This window comes from Marmota marmota, unplaced genomic scaffold, assembly GCF_001458135.2.
Source record: "Marmota marmota marmota unplaced genomic scaffold, marMar, whole genome shotgun sequence".
NCBI lineage: Eukaryota > Metazoa > Chordata > Mammalia > Rodentia > Sciuridae > Marmota > Marmota marmota.
Genome location: NW_026000243.1, coordinates 3,196,697 through 3,212,502, shown reverse-complemented (window position 1 = coordinate 3,212,502; position 15,806 = coordinate 3,196,697). Strand labels below are relative to the sequence as shown.

Genomic DNA, 15,806 nt, shown 5'->3' with positions numbered 1-15,806 from the left:
CCCCCCCCCCCCCCGCCCCTTATAAGTCTTTCAGTACTATAGGACTTTTAAAATCTTATAGATGAATTACTTTGAGAGGGAGGGAAATTGATTCCTGGGTTCCAATTTGGCATTTATTGAATCAAAATCTCGACAGCAGTGTTCTGGTGACCTGTAAATTTACAAGCATCCTCAGTGAGTCTTTCTTTTGGACTAAGAATTGGGTTCAGGGGCACTTTACCACTAAGCTACATCACAGCCCTATTTATTTATTTATTTATTTGGGGGTGGTGGTGCCAGGGATTGAACTTGGGCACGCAACAACTGAGCTATATCCCTAGCCTTATTTTGTATTATTATTATTTTTACTAGAGACAGGTCTCACTGAGTTGCTTAGCATCTCACTAAATTGCTGAGGCTGACTTTGAATTCATGATCCTCCTGCCTCCACTTCCAGAGCTGCTGGGATTACAGGTGTGCACCACTGAGCCTGGCCTTTTTTGAGACAGTCTCGATAAGTTGCTGAGACTGGTCTCAAACTTGCAATTCTCCTGCCTCAGCTTCCTGAGTTGATGGGATTACACCACCACGTCTGACCCTTGTGATTTTTATCATCAATCAAGTTGGAGATGCACATTGGGATCATTAAACTCTGCATGGATTTGGTTTTCTAAAATCAGTTCACAGTTCAACTCACCTAACAACAGCTAGTGGGATTTATTATCATCAGATTAACAATATCAGTAAGAGAAACAGTATGTGGCCATAATTAACAATGAAAATGCAAAGATCCACATCTTTAACTTACTCTTGTTTAAATTTCAAATGATGAAGAAAATAGGTTTATCCTACCTTAAGTAAACATCTGTCACAAATATTTCTCTAGGTCTTGATATCTTTGGGCTTTTATCCAACCACATGGTTTCATAGTTCCTCAATTTTCCACTGTTCTTGTTCTGGAAACAATGTTCACCCTTCAAGTGTGTATTCATTTTCCCATATTACTATCTTGATCATCCTTAAAATACACTGTTTGCTACCAGGGACTGAACTCAGGAGCACTCAACCACTGAGCCACATCCCCAGCCCTATTTTTTGTATTTTATTTAGAGACAGGGTCTCACTTACAGTGCCTTGCTTTTCGCTGAGGCTAGCTTTGAACCTGTGATCCTCCTGATTCAGCCTCCGAACCACTGGAATTACAGGTGTACACCAACACACCTGGCTAAATACACAAATCTTTATACAGTTCTGAAAATGTGCTAATATAATGCCCTGTATTCATGATATGCTACTAATAATGTTAAGTATCTACTATATGCTAGGCACCACATATATTTATTTGTTGCTTATCATAACAATCTTATCAGGTAAGTATTATTAATTTCATTTTACATACAAAGAAACTAAGGCTATAAAGCATAAGTGCTTGTAAATGACAAGGCCCCCAATGCAAAGCCCAGTCTTTTATCAAAGTTCATGACCTTTCTAAATACTGAGCTCTTTACTTCCAATAAGCACTAGAATTTCAGAATCATCTAGTTGTTCAACCCACCACCTTTTCTGGGTGAGAAATTTAAGGTCCAAAACTCTGAAGTGAATCACCTAAGCGCCAGAGATAAACTAAGTTCCCTATCTCTTGACTCAGCACATTTATGATCTATCTAGCAAATACTTATGCACCTGGTGCACTGTGTGCTGAGAATAGCCAATATTCATTGACAATGTGCTAAAATCTACAAGAGTGCTTTAATATGCATTAACTCACTTAATCCTCTAGTAGTCCTAAAGCAGATCACTCACATTTTACAATTTAAAAATACTAAAGTGGGCTTGTGGGGAGGGGCATACAGCTCAGCTTAGAACACATGATTAGTTTGTGGAAAGCCCTGGATTCCATCTCCCATACCCTCCCCTCAAATTAAAATGCTAATATGAGAGAGGATAAGTAACCTTCATAAGGTCACAAAGTTAGCAAGTGGCTGAAGTGAAAGCTCTTAGCCACTAGGGCTCTATCACTTGCAAGGTTTAGAAACAATGTCTCTTCTATATGTCCACTGGGTATTATTATTTTTTTAAATAATTAATCATTTATTTTTATAAAAACATTTAAAACATTTTATAAAAACATTTAGTTATTAAGATGGTACTGGGTATTTTTATACTAACCAAAAGTATATGCATCATATATGGATCTTTTTTTGAATGTCAACTCAAACTCTTCAACAATTAAGTGCAGGGGACAGGGGGCGGGGAGGAATAGCCATCCATTGACTGGTTACTTGATTATATTAAGGAATACATTTATTATTAAGGAATGATAATGGTATCATGGTTATTTTGAAAACAAATCCTTATCTGGAATTTGAGTCAAAACTATCTGGGAGGTGAAGGAGGGTATGGAATGCAGATGAAGATGGACACTGTTTTGGTTAATTGTAGAAGGTGGCTGATGAGTATATGGAGGTTTTTAAAGAGTATCTTCCCTAATTCTGTAAACGTTTGAAAATTTCCACAAATAATAATTAAAAAAAGGACACAAAAAGACTAGAGAAAAACTATGATATTTACACATATGGAAAAGAGAAGCTAAGAATGATTTCTTCCCACTCTTTTTTTTTGTATTTTTTAAATATTTATTTTTTTAGTTATAGTTGGACACAATACCTCCATTCCATTCACTTACCTTTATGAGGTATTGAGGATCGAACCCAGGGCCCTGCACATGCTAGGCAAGCGCTCTACTGCTAAGCCACAATCCCAGCCCCTTGTTTTTTAACTATTACTTTTATTTATTTTTTTTTAGTTGTAGGTGGGCACAATACCTTTATCTTATTTATTTCATTTTTACGTGGTGCTGAGGATCGAACCCAGTACCTCAAGCATGCTAGGCGAGCGCTCTACCACTGAGGCACAACCCCAGACCTAACTATTACTTTTATAAAAGAAAGCATGAAATAAACCATTCAAAGAAATTCACATATTCCCTTGCATGGTGGTCTTTGACTCTGGATATTATTTATCTTTAAAAAGGCAGACCAAGACTGCCCATACTCTTAACAGTGTCACCATATTATGGCAAAAGCATTTCCCATCTCTTCATCAGTTAGCTATCATTCACATACTTTTAGAAAAGCCACTGTGTAAGGATAAGTATGGTCTTTAAATGTAAACTAGCCAAAAGTAGAAAGGAACATAAATACAAAAATAAGATTAGAGACCAATTTAACAAAAATAACTAATAATACAGTTCCTATTCATAGCCAGGCAGAGTTTGGGGCAAAGACCTTGAATGTGCAAAGCTGACCTTCCTAATAGTCAGGTCTCAGGGTAGGGATGTATCTCTTTAGCCTTGGTGTTGCCAAGTGGGGACTGTGGACTGCCACAGCTCCCAGGCCAGTTGCCTTCTGTGGGTAACTTTCAGCTTTCCCCAATGATACAACAATTATTTCCATATGTGCTGTGAAATGAGAAAAGTCTGGGAAGCAGTGGTTTAAGTTAGATTTGCCCGGATCATTATTCAAAAGCTAAATAAAAGTATGAGAGATACTATATGTTATAGATTTAATATTTTAATATTTTTTCCAGTGCAGGGAAATAATAAGCATATAGAATGCCCTAAACCCAGGGCATTCTACATGCTTACCACGTGCTCTACCATTGAGCCTCACACTCCCAAATATTTTTCTATATGCCCCTCCCCTGCCCAATTAGAAATCTTGATTATTCCAACACCATTAAATGAAATAAACTCCAAATATAAATATTAGTTTAGTGGCACTGGCAGATCTGTGCCAATGCTAAATGCATTCAAGATAAGTCTGAGAGAAATTCCACTTGTTAAAGTCAAAAGTACTGAAGTGTCACTGGAAAATCTTCACAGCAGAGAAGCTTACAGTTGTAAAGCTCTTAAACTTTTAAGTGACAAAACTGAAACCCATATTATTTGTTCAAGTTCATAAAAGCTGAATTGGGACTAGTCTCCAGATCTTCTGGCTCCCAAGAACTGTATTTTCCAGAACACCTTCAGAGAGTTCCTGCTAATTGCTTCTTTTAATCTCTTTAAAACATTGTCCAAGTACTTCCTGCTCTTAGGGGAAATGTGATCTCTGGTTAATCTGCAACTAGCAAATCACTACTTGAGGGGTTGCCATTTAACTTGATGCCATTAATCAACCTTATGTGTACAGTATTTAAATTCAAGTTCCTTTACTGATAGTCCTTGTTCCTGCACAGAGTGAAAAATAACCTTAAAAAATCAAGTTTTTTTAAATATTTATTTTATTTATTTATATGTGGTTCTGAGAATCGAACCCAGTGCCTCACACGGCTAGGCAAGCTCTCTGCCACTGAGCCACAACCCCAGCCCAAATTCTTCTTTATTTAATTATTTTGAGGGCACATATGGTGATATGTCAAAATCTACGTAAATAAGTTATATTTGAACAGAATTAGACTTCATAAAAATGAAGACCCATTAATAGAATCTTACACTGAGAAAACAGTTCAGACAAGGGTAGTCCCCAACCAAAAAGACAATGTGCAACTGTGAAGAAGTAGAAAAATGAATGCCTAAAATATCATCAATTGAATGAGGAAGAGGAAGGAGGCAACAGAGATTTTAAAAAAGAATGCTGGGCACAGTGGCACATTTGTATTTCCAGCTATTTAGGGGGCTGAGGCAGAAAGACTACAAGTTTGAGGCCAGCCTCAGCAACTCTGCAAGACCCTGTCTTAAAAAAGAATAGGCTGAAGATATGGCTTCATAGTAGAGTGCTTCTGGGCTCAATCCTCAGCACCACAGACTTACAAAAAAAGGAAAGAGACACATGATATTTGCATACATTCTTTATACTGAGACAACAGCTCACCAAGTGCCTAGCCTCATAAGAGAAACAAGGAAGTTGTAACTTCTGGACCCAAGTTGGCTAAAGCTAGTAAAGTGATAACAAAAACTTTGAATTCTTTAAATTCTTCTTACAAAGTTTCAACAAGAAAAACACAAAAGAAGAAAACAAAGAAAACAAAGGTTCCTTCTCCAGAAAAAAGTGACTAATGTTTTTATTCTCCAAGGCACTATGGTGTGTGCCTTGGGTTAACCTGAAACTGAATACAAGTTCTAAGTCAAGAAGCAATGACATCTGAGTTGGTTCTTTCTTTTGTTTTCTGTCACAGAATGCCTTTTTTTTTTTTTTTTTTTGGTACTGGGGATTGAACTCAGGGACACTCAACCACTGAGCCACAATCCCAGCCCTATTTTGCGTTTTATTTAAAGACAGGGTCTCATTGAGTTGCTTAGCACCTCACTGTGCTGAGGCTGACTCTGAACCTGAGGATCCTCCTATCTCAGCCTCCCTAGCCGCTAGGATTACTGGCCAGAATGCCAATTCTTTAGAAGTATTTCTTGAATGCCAAAAGGCAGAAAGATTCTCCCAGTACTTTCACTCACACCACAAAAATCCTGTATAGAAAACAGGTTTGTAATTAATGTAATGATATGCATTAAAACTCTGAAGTCCAAATTTCAGGGTCCTTGGAAAAGGGACTTCATGTAACTAAGTAACAAGGCATGTGCAACAGTTTAATAAAATTAGAACCTGGGTCAGGTGCATATAGATAAAGGGTAGTAATTTTTTAGGGTGGAATTTCTCAAGATTTATAAATTTATGTTCTGTGAATTTACTGGGGAAAACAAAAACAAACAATAATACAAGGGGAAACACTGGTTGTTTCTTAATCTCCCTTGGAGTTCTTTGTATTTATATCCAGATCATTTATCTTATCACAGAAACACACAAGATTTTTTCCATATTCCTTACAAATATATTTACCCCTATCTTTACTCTTCAGGTCCAAAACTGACAGGAATAAGACAATTCAAAAAGTTTAGAAACACCTAATATGTCCATGATGTACTTCAACCTCCTAACAAATATTTGTGAACTTACTAAATGCTAGGTATGGGGGACAGTCCTCAAAGGACTCACAAATCAACAGTAGTTGCCAATGATATATCTTTTTTTTTTTTTAAGCATTTAAATCTTTTTTTCCATATCTTTATTTTTATTTATTTTTATGTGATGCTGAGGACCGAACCCAGTGCCTCACATGTGCGAGGCAAGTGCTCTGCCACTGAGCCACAGCCCCAGCCCGCCAATGATGTATCTTGACTTGCATAACTAAATGGATTCAAACAAAACACAGTACCTTGCAGGGCAAAGGGTCCACTAGAATAAGGCACAGCCTCATTACTGATCACATAGATTGCAGCATCCCAGATAGCTTCCCTGCTACAATCGGTCCTGCATTTAAGTGTCACATTCATTTCCAGAATTCCACTTCCAAGGAGTCTCTCACGAAGCTTCAAAGACTCAGCTACCCATCATTTATAGTTTAAACTCTTCAACTTAAGGTCTTCATTAGGCTAGTTCCATCTGTTCAACTTTGTTTTATGCTCAATTACTCCCTTCTGTCAATCTCTTTTGGAGAGGAATGCCCTAAACCTAATTCACTTCCTATTCTCTTAACTCCCCAAGCAGACCTCCTGCTATCCTTCTACCGTCATTTCAGTTTCATTGGTTTTTCTCAAGACATTCTTTCAGAACTCAGCACAGCATTACCTTTATTCTTAACGAAGGGCACGTACATCCCAAGGTATTTTTAAGACTACCATCCCAAACAGATGTTCATCTTCCCAGCCGTCCCTTAAGTGAAATCAGAGGAAGTCGCTTGCAGTTCAGGCATGGGAGTCCCAACACTGCATCTTGTAAGAAGAAGAAAGCGTTTGGGGCAGCAAACTACGGAGGGGAAAAATAAAGCAAAAGGGAGAAAGGAAGGTCGGTGCCCTGTACTTCGTCTTTTCTCTGTGAAGAGTGGAGAAGGTAAGGAGGAGGAGACCGCAAGAAATGAATTCCTGAGGAAGGACAGAAGAAACCCATGTGCTCCCTTCGCAGGAAATACGGGCTAGGGGCTTTGGATGAAAGAAGGGACCATCATCCTTGGGAGAGGAAGAGAGGGCAGGTTACAATACGAACAAAGACATAGAGAGTCGGAAGGCGAGAGGTGGAGACGCTAGAGATCCGGGCATCTCCGGAGGTCGAGCGGTAAGGAAACAGGAGGGGACATTCCGCGTCCCCGCCAAGGATGTGGTTGCCAAGAGGGACGAAGTAGGTGCCTGAGAAGACAGTGGGGCAAGCGTCTGTGGGGTTTCTCTTCTAAGAGGGTGCGGGGGCGGGGAAGTGTTTTTGATTGGAGTTGTGTCCCAAAAGGAGAACCGCTTTCCTGGGCTGTGTTTTCCAAGAACCGAGACCCTGGGGACGCGGAAAACGTTGAGGCACGGACATTGCCCAGCCCCAGCCCGGCTTCCCCAGACACTCACCGCGTCTCCTCCAAACGCCACGGCTTCAGCTGCAGCTACCGGCCGGCGCAGCCGCACTGAGCGCGCACCGCCCACGTGACCCGCAGGTCCCGCCCTCTACACGTGACCCGAGGAGCCCACCCACTCCCTCCACCCTGTTGTCACTGTTCTCCACGTGGTAGTAGCTTGCCCCTCCCTAGGTAAGATGGCGGCGCCCAGCTGTACTGTGTCTGGCGCCTGGGTCCGGGGTACCGGCCCGCGTTTGGGGAGTCTTTTCACTCTCGTCTCAAAGCCATTTTGTTCCACCGCTGCTGCTACTAGGCCTCTGAATGCCCAGAGACTAGCGGAGAGGCTCCGAGCCCAGAAACGGGAACAAGAGAAGAAAAAGCCGGTAAGCCCGGAAGGTCCACGACTCCCAACAGGCAGTGCGCACAGTTTCCCAGGCAGAGTGTGAGGTAGGAGGGTCCTTGGGCGGCAAGTAAGTAAAGGTAGGAGAAAGGGCAGACCGTGGAGACGGTAGGTCTGTAGGGTTACGTGGCCTTCAGGTGGGCTGGGTCTTTGCTGTTGCCAGGCTCAGTTCCGACCACCGCGTAGGTACGAAGGTGAGAGAGACTCGAGCTTCTTGAGGAAGACCTGAGTCTAACGCAGAGATACAGGCATTCCCTACCCAAATTCTCACGCTTATTGAGGGCCTTCCCTTCTGTTTCACTTACTACTAGTCACCAGGCATTCCCACCTCTCCTTCTCTCCGTAGGAACCGACAAACCGTATTCAACGGAGAGTGCAAGAACTCGTGCGGTTCACACGGCAGCTGCAGCGAGTTCACCCTAACGTCCTTGCAAAGGCACTGAGCCGAGGGATTCTCCACCAGGATGAGGACCTTGTGGTCATCAATAAGCCCTACGGTCTTCCTGTCCATGGTAAGAACCATGTGGGCAAGGGAGCGGGACCTGTTACTGCTTTCTGCCACAACTAGGGGCATTTATGAAGTATTACAGGTGAGGTACTCTTGCATTCAAATTAATTAAACCTTTGTAGAGTATTATCCTTTATAAGACACTGCCAAGGGCACAAACATAAATAAGGTAAACCCATTTCCAAACATTTGACAGCAGTCATTCCTGAAATGTTGTGTGCAGACTACCACAGGGACTATTGTAGAAAAATATAAAGACTGTGTGTTCTTAGTCCTCAGGTTATTTTTCATCAAAACTGGGAAAGAGAGAAAGGTGCAGTGGCAAGTGCCTGTAATTCCAGATACTTGAGAAGCTGAGGCAGCAGGATTGGGAGTTCTAGGCAAACCTGGGCAGCTTAGACCCTGTTTCACAAATAAACACACAAAACTGGGAAAGAGAAAATAACACAAAATACATAATAATATTTTTAAAAGGTGTGTTTGTGGTGGAGTATGCCAAATAAAACTTCTGGAACTTAACAGAACACTCAGATGTCTTTAAATAACTAAACGTTGAATGTAGTGATAAGGAACAGCTGAAGTGAGTCAGAAAAGTTTGATAGGGTAAAATTTATTCGTGAAAAAGGTGGAGAGAGAGAAGGAATATTTTTTCTAGAAGAAGGTAATCCTTTGGGGGAAGTTAAGAGAAAGTTGTCCATAAAGACAAAGAATTAAAGCGGTACTTTACATGAGATTTTTCCTCTTCCAAAAGCAATTTCTTGCCTTATCATTCCCCAGTGAGATTATTTTCCAGTTATTTACCTCCCTCTTTTTTTTTCTTTTACATGAGAAAACAAAATTGGAAATACAAGTAATCTGTCTGAGGTCAAGGGGCTAGTTAGGTGAGTACAAAAAGGAGAAACCAGGAATGTCTAATCCCAAACCCCATCACCGTAACCACTCTTCTGCAATGCCTAAGAGGGCCTATGGTCCTGCAAAGTATATCCAGAAGAAAGCCACATAATCTAGGACAGTCTTTCTCAAATTTTAATTGCCTGTAAGTCACTTGGGCACTTTGTTAAAAGGCAGATTCTGACTTAGTAGCCTGTATTGGGGACTTTAGATTCATTTATAGCTAGAGAGGTCTTTAGATATACTGATATTGCTAGCCCTTCCTACACTTCAGTAGTATTTCTCTAGAACACATTGACAGTTTATGCATGAGGACTTTTCTCCTAAGTTAGTTCTTTGATAAAAGCTCTCAAACTTCTGTCTTTTTCCTTAGGTGGCCCTGGGGTCCAGCTCTGCATTAGTGATGTACTGCCTATCCTGGCAAAGATGCTTCATGGCCACAAGGCAGAGCCCTTACATCTGTGCCACCGGCTAGACAAGGAAACCACAGGCGTAATGGTGTTGGCTTGGGAGAAAGATGTGGCACATCAAGTCCAAGAGTTGTTTAGAACCCGTCAGGTGGCAAAGAAGTACTGGTATGAGGATCATTGATGGAAGTAGAGGTGGTATAAATGGAGGAATCTTTTCTGTTCCTCATCATACAGCAGCAACTATTAGTAGAAGGCCCTGCACTATCACCTATTAAGATATAAAAAATACTTAAAACAGATTTGGTGTTTAGAACGTTAAATAAAATAGTGGTTTTTAATTATGATTGTACATCAAAACTATCAAAATTAATTGTACAGGAAATATATGATTTCATTTTTGGTTGAAATAGTGAAACAGACAAAAGCCTCTGGAGAATCAACCCACTCTGCCATTCTAGTCTCTTCCCTTGAAGTAGCAACCACTGTGATCTATTTAATTTTTGTTTCTCTGGTCCTTACTCAATTCATTTACACATGTCTTGTATATGCAGTATTTGTGTATGTACTTACATACACTTATGAATACACATATATCACACATTTAGATATACTTATTCGTATATTTTTCACATTGTACAATTTGCATACTTGTCCCCCCCCACACACATACACACGTACATATATACTTAATTTGTGTCTTAGGGATCTTTCCATATAAGTCTACCTCATTTTTTTTTTTTTTAAATAAAAAGGATACATGAGTCAATAGAGAAACCCACTGTTCTGCATTTCAGCAGTTTCCTTCCCCAAAGGCAATACTTCTACCAGTATCTTTTGTAAACTTTTAAGTGTTATACTGGGCATACATAAACATTATTATATGGCAACACATTTATGCACTGCTTTGTACCCTGCTGATTTCATTTGGATCAAATATCTTGGAGAGCATTTTGTGTTGTACATTTAAAGCTGTTCCCTTTGTAGTGACTCTGTTATTCTACTGTATGAATAGATGTTTAGATAACTTCCCATTTTTCAGAGTCTATTGTAAAGAATATGTGAATATATATTAACTCATTTTTTGTTGCTGTAACAATACTTGAGCTTAGGTAATTTATAAAGTAAAGAGATTTATTTTGGCTTATAGTACTGGGGGCTAGGAAGTCCAAGAGCATGAGCTGGTGTGCTGCTTCAACTCATGGCAGAAAGTGGTAGGGTAAGTGGGCATGTGTGGAAGAGAGGAAACAGGAGGGCAGCCTTGCTTTGTAGTGGTCCACACATGTGGTAATGATCCAGCATGCATCCTTCTCAACGTCCTGATCACCTCTTAAATTGCCTACCTTCCAATACCACTCAGCGGCAATTAAATTTCAACATGAATTTTGGCAGGAACAAACCACATCTAAGCCATGGCAATATTTTTAGAATAAATTCCTGGAAACAGTTGCTAGGTTGAAGGGTATGCATATTTGATATTTTAATAGTCCCCAAAGTGCTCTCCAAAAGTCACTTTATACTCTCATGAGTGGTGGTCTATACCTACTTCCCCTTATACTAACCAAAGCGTTTTTAAAAAGCTTGCCACTCTGATGGGTTAAAAAAAAAAAAAAAAAAAAAAGATCTTTTTTATTTCCCTATGTACTAGTGATATTTGCTGTCTTTTTGCATTTATTGGTTGGTTGAGTTTCCCTTTCTTGGAATAATAGACTGTTTACTTCTCCTTTGCCTATTTTCATATTGGGTTATTATTTTCTGTTTGCTTTACAAATATTTATATTTTGGATATTAGTCCTTTTTTTGTTTTTTTTTTTTTTACAGATTTTGCAGATTTTGTGATCTGGGGAGCCCTTTAAAAATCTGCGTGCTTAAGACCCACCCACAGAGGTTCTGATTCATAAATCTGGTGGCTGTGGAGATTGGTGTCTATTTTTTTTTTTAAAAAAGCTCACAAACAGGAGGTGGGGATGTAGCACAGTGGTAGAACACTTGCCTAGCATATGTGAGGCCCTGGGTTTGATCTCTAGTATTGCAAGAGAAAAAAAGTTCTAAAAAGCTCTATAAATGTCTAGAATATACAATCAAATTTAAGAACCATTATAATAAGAGATCATTCTTGGAGAGTCTCACATGATTCTCTTTGGTATAATGCTTAATCTGAAAACTGGATACAACTTATATTCTTAAGTCTTTTACTATTAATGTCATGAATACTAATTATAGAATGTTGGGGAAGGATAAAAAATTATATTAATTACGTGGTCTTTTATTCCAGCATTTAAGAGTGGATATGTGGTTAAAAGAAAATTGGGGGGCTGGGGTTATGGCTCAGTAGTAGAACACTTGTCTGGTATGTGTGAGGTACCGGGTTCAATTCTTAGCACCACATAACAATAAACAAAGTAAAGGTATTGTTTCCATATACAAATAAAAAATTTAAAAAAAGAAAATTGGGAGAATAGGGTTCTGGTGTGTCCTTTTTTTGTTTTTTTCCTTTGGGTACTAGGGATTGAACTTGGGGGCACTCAACCACTGAGCCACATTCTCAGCCCTATTTTGTATTTTATTTAGAGACAGGGTCTCACTTGAGTTGCTTAGCACCTTGCTGTTGCTGAGGCTGCCATTGAACCTGTGACCCTCCTTTCTCAGTCTCCCAGGCCACTGGGATTATAGGCGTGCACCACCACGCCTGGCCCTGTTTTTCTTTTTTTAAGTAATAAAAGATAGTGGGTTCTGATCATAGACTAAATGAATAAATGGATCTAATGACAAACTCAGAGGACCACTCCTACCATATTTGTCACATAGGTAAATCAGAACTTTACTGTGCCCCCAGAAAGTCACAGGAACTTCAGCCACAACAGTCACCCATTCTGAATCTCTTATTGGTGGTCTCCTTCTCGTCTCATCACAGACAGGCATAAAAGTTCATAAGAAGTACCCATGTTAGTGCAGAAGGTCTGGAGTGAAATCCTCTATACAGGCAAATCCAAGAGCTCTTATCTGCCTTATGTGACTAAAGCAACCATCTGTGTGTCTCCATTAGGGCCATCACTGTGCATGTCCCCGTGCCCTCGGCAGGAGTCGTGGATATTCCCATCATTGAGAAGGAGGTGCAAGGCCAGCAGCAACACCACAAGGTGGGTGAGCTGCCTTCCTGCGGTATGGGTTTCTGTTCTTCCTTGGAAATCATATCTTGATTACTTTATGTTTAGATGACGGTGTCCCCGAGCTACCGCATGAACAGTGGTAAGATGGTCAAAGTACGGACCAACCGGAACGCCCACATTGCCATGACTCAGTACCAGGTGCTCAGCAGCACTCTGTCCTCTGCCCTCGTGGAGCTCCAGCCTGTAACTGGTGAGGGTGCCCCCATTCTGATGCAAGGTGGCTACCGTACTTTGTCCAGGGCCTTGTGCTTGACTCTGCCCTTGTTATGAGACACTGATACTGTGGGTGGGATGAAGGGTAGCTTATTTATATGGCCATGGGCTTTTGGTACTGCTCTGAGACAAGTGTCCCCAGAGGGATCATTGTGGGTAGCAGAAGGCTACATTTTGGATACCTTTATTTGAAAATACAGTTGGGTATGGTCATGCAGGCCTTCAATTCTATGTATTCAGGAGGCTGAGAAACAGTGAGTAATACAAGTTTGAGGCCAGCCTTGGCAATTTAGTGAGACTCTGTCCCAAAATAAAAAGGAGTGAGGATGTAGCTCAGTGATAAAGTACCCTTGGGTTCAATGCTCAGTACAAAAAAAGGGAGTTAAAGAAAATTCTGATATATACTACAACCTGGGTGAATCATGAAGACATTATACTAAGTAAAATAAGCTAGATACAAAAGCACAAATGCTGTATGATTCCACTTATATGAGGTACCAAGAGTAGTAAGATTCACAGAAACAAAGTAGAGTGGTGGTTGCCAAAAGCTTGGGGTCGGGGTTGAGAGAAAGAAGGAAGTGATGGGGAATTATTGTGTAATGGGTTCAGAGTTTCAGTTTGGAAAGATGAAAATCTTTGAGAAATGGATGCTGGTGAAATGCTTTGAGAAATGGATGCTGATGCTGCAAAACAATGTGAATATACCTAATATTATAAATTGCATACTTCAGTAGTTAAAATGGGAAATTTTATGTATATTTTACTGCAGTTTTAAAATGTGCAGAAGAATACTATTTATTATTATGTAGTAACATTATTAAAAAGTCAGGGTAATGGTGGATGCCAACTTCATGGGGTGATTATCTAAAGTGTTTATAATGTTCATTTCTTAAGCTGGTTGATGCTGCACAGCTTATAGCTTGTTACAGTATTCCTCATAACTTATTGTAGTTAGGTCTTTGCCGGTTTACTGAGCTTTGATTTAATATGATTTGAAGCAGATTCCAGCACTGACATTGTTTCTGTAGTTTCTCATAAGTCCTTCTCTTTCTCAAGGAGTGAAACATCAACTTCGAGTTCACCTGTCTTTTGGATTGGATTGCCCAGTCCTTGGTGATCACAAGTACTCAGACTGGAATAGATTGGCCCCTCAGGTAACACTGGTTTAACAGGGAGTATTAAACAAATAAGGGAGAGCACTTGAGTTTTCTTTTTGTTAAAATCCTGAAGTAAGTCATGGAAAGTATTGTTTCCAGGCTTGGCACTATATTGATTATCTAACTTTACAGAATTTAGAAACAGATCTCATTCTCATGGAGCTTCAGAATCTATGAGCAAAACCTTACTCTTTTATTTGATCAGCATCAGATTTTGTTGTGATGCTGTGGGCAAGGGGAAGAAATCTTCCTGAAACTAAAAGCTACCTTTCATGCTAAAGAAATATGGAGTAACTTTTTTCATCATTTAATGTTGTAGTTTATTCTCTTGCAGGGCCAGAGTATGAGCCCATAAAATTTCTTTGGTCTGGTTTTTTCTTACCTGTTTCTGAGCCCTTCCTAGACATGCCACTAAAGCAGACTATCCATTACTGGGATTTCCAGGGGGTTAGTTAGTTTTAGGTGGGAGTCCTCTGACTCTGCATGCTGGTCAAGGGTGGGCAAGGGTAGTCTTGCTCACAAGGGTCTGTCTTGTCTTTGTGTAGAAGCTTCCTGTTGGCATTCTGAAGAAGTTGGGGCTGGAACAGTCAAAGGCCCGCCACATCCCCCTTCATCTGCATGCCCGGCAGTTGATGCTGCCTGCCCTGGGGTCCAGGAAGGAGGAACTCCATTTGGTCTGTAGGCTTCCTCACTTCTTTGCACGTTCTCTGCGTCGTCTCGGTTTAGAGAGTCCAAATCAAGATCAAATTGGGGACAATGAAGCCAGGCATCTGAGAGCACAGTGAAGACTGTTTGGCCCTTGAACTCTGCTTTGTTTCGTGGACTGTTGTAACTTCTCACTTGGAACAGACTCCAGAAGAGCCTGGTGGCATAAATTGAAGAAACTCAGCTGTGTCAGGGCTTTTAATGGAGAATAAAATCTATTCACTGAGAGTTTGAGCGTTCTATGAAAAAGCCTGCTGGAAATCTCCCCACCACAGGGTCTCCTTGCCAAGATGCAAGAGAGCCCAGGACCAGGGCGATTGGTACAGTAATGGAAAAAAGGAGAACTAAAGGACAAAATCTGTGGTCAGGAATTGTTTTCATCCCACATCTTGAGCTATCAGGGAGATTCTTGTCATTGTAAAGAACATAATGGTTAAACACATTTACGGAATCCAGAATTCTTTCCGGCTATCAATGGAGTCCTCACTGTACTAGTGATTATGGAATCCAGGAAGGGAATGTTCAGGGTCTGGATGGGGTAGGGCTTTTGATAAGAAAGCAGGTGTAAATGGCAGGCAGCTAACAAATGAGTGAAGCTGCCAGATGTAAGGCAGTGGTGGGGACAAACCTAGGAGCTCTCACGTTTTTTTTTTGTTTGTTTGTTTCATTTTTTGATACTAGGGATTGAAACCAGCAGTGATTAGGCACTGAGCTACACCCCCAGCCCTTTTCGTATTTTAGAGACAGGGTCTCGCTAAATTGCTGAGGCTGGCTTTGAACCCTTGCCTCAGCCTCCTGAGCTGCTGGGATTATAGGCGTGGACCCCTGTGCCAGGCTTCACACACTGTTTTAATAGTTGTTAGCTCCAGGTGGTTGTTACCCTGTGGAGGCAGATTTAAAAAATTTTTTTTTTCAGAGAATAAGGCAATCTAGAAGCTATGTGAACTCCTAGCCAATTGCCAGCTAAATCAAATTTTTAAAAAGACACTTAGCCGAGCATATTTGCAGAAT

The 15,806-nt window shown here is 40.5% G+C and overlaps 2 protein-coding genes across 5 annotated transcripts in view; one reads left to right on the top strand and one right to left on the bottom strand.

Moving 5' to 3' along the window:
* Positions 1–7,471, bottom strand: part of Fam118b (family with sequence similarity 118 member B) — a 50,902-nt gene extending 43,431 nt beyond the window's left edge. Inside the window, exon 1 of one of the 4 annotated variants that reach the window (XM_015499015.2) lies at positions 7,358–7,471. Coding sequence is in view for 2 of the 4 variants with exons in the window: in XM_048796098.1 (XP_048652055.1) it covers positions 832–971 (140 nt within the window). In the remaining 2 variants the exon portion in view is untranslated. Of the gene's footprint in view, positions 1–831; positions 1,128–7,357 lie in introns of those variants that run through there. The other 3 variants (XM_015499014.2, XM_048796098.1, XM_048796097.1) reach the window with 3 other exon arrangements.
* Positions 7,472–7,506: 35 nt separating this feature from the next.
* Positions 7,507–15,023, top strand: Rpusd4 (RNA pseudouridine synthase D4). The gene is made up of 7 exons (XM_015499010.2): positions 7,507–7,727; positions 8,091–8,256; positions 9,517–9,718; positions 12,597–12,690; positions 12,766–12,910; positions 13,990–14,087; positions 14,636–15,023. Exons 1-7 carry the CDS (start codon positions 7,542–7,544, stop codon positions 14,873–14,875), a joined length of 1,131 nt encoding a protein of 376 aa, XP_015354496.1. The 5' UTR covers positions 7,507–7,541; the 3' UTR covers positions 14,876–15,023.
* The last annotated feature ends 783 nt before the right edge of the window (positions 15,024–15,806 follow it).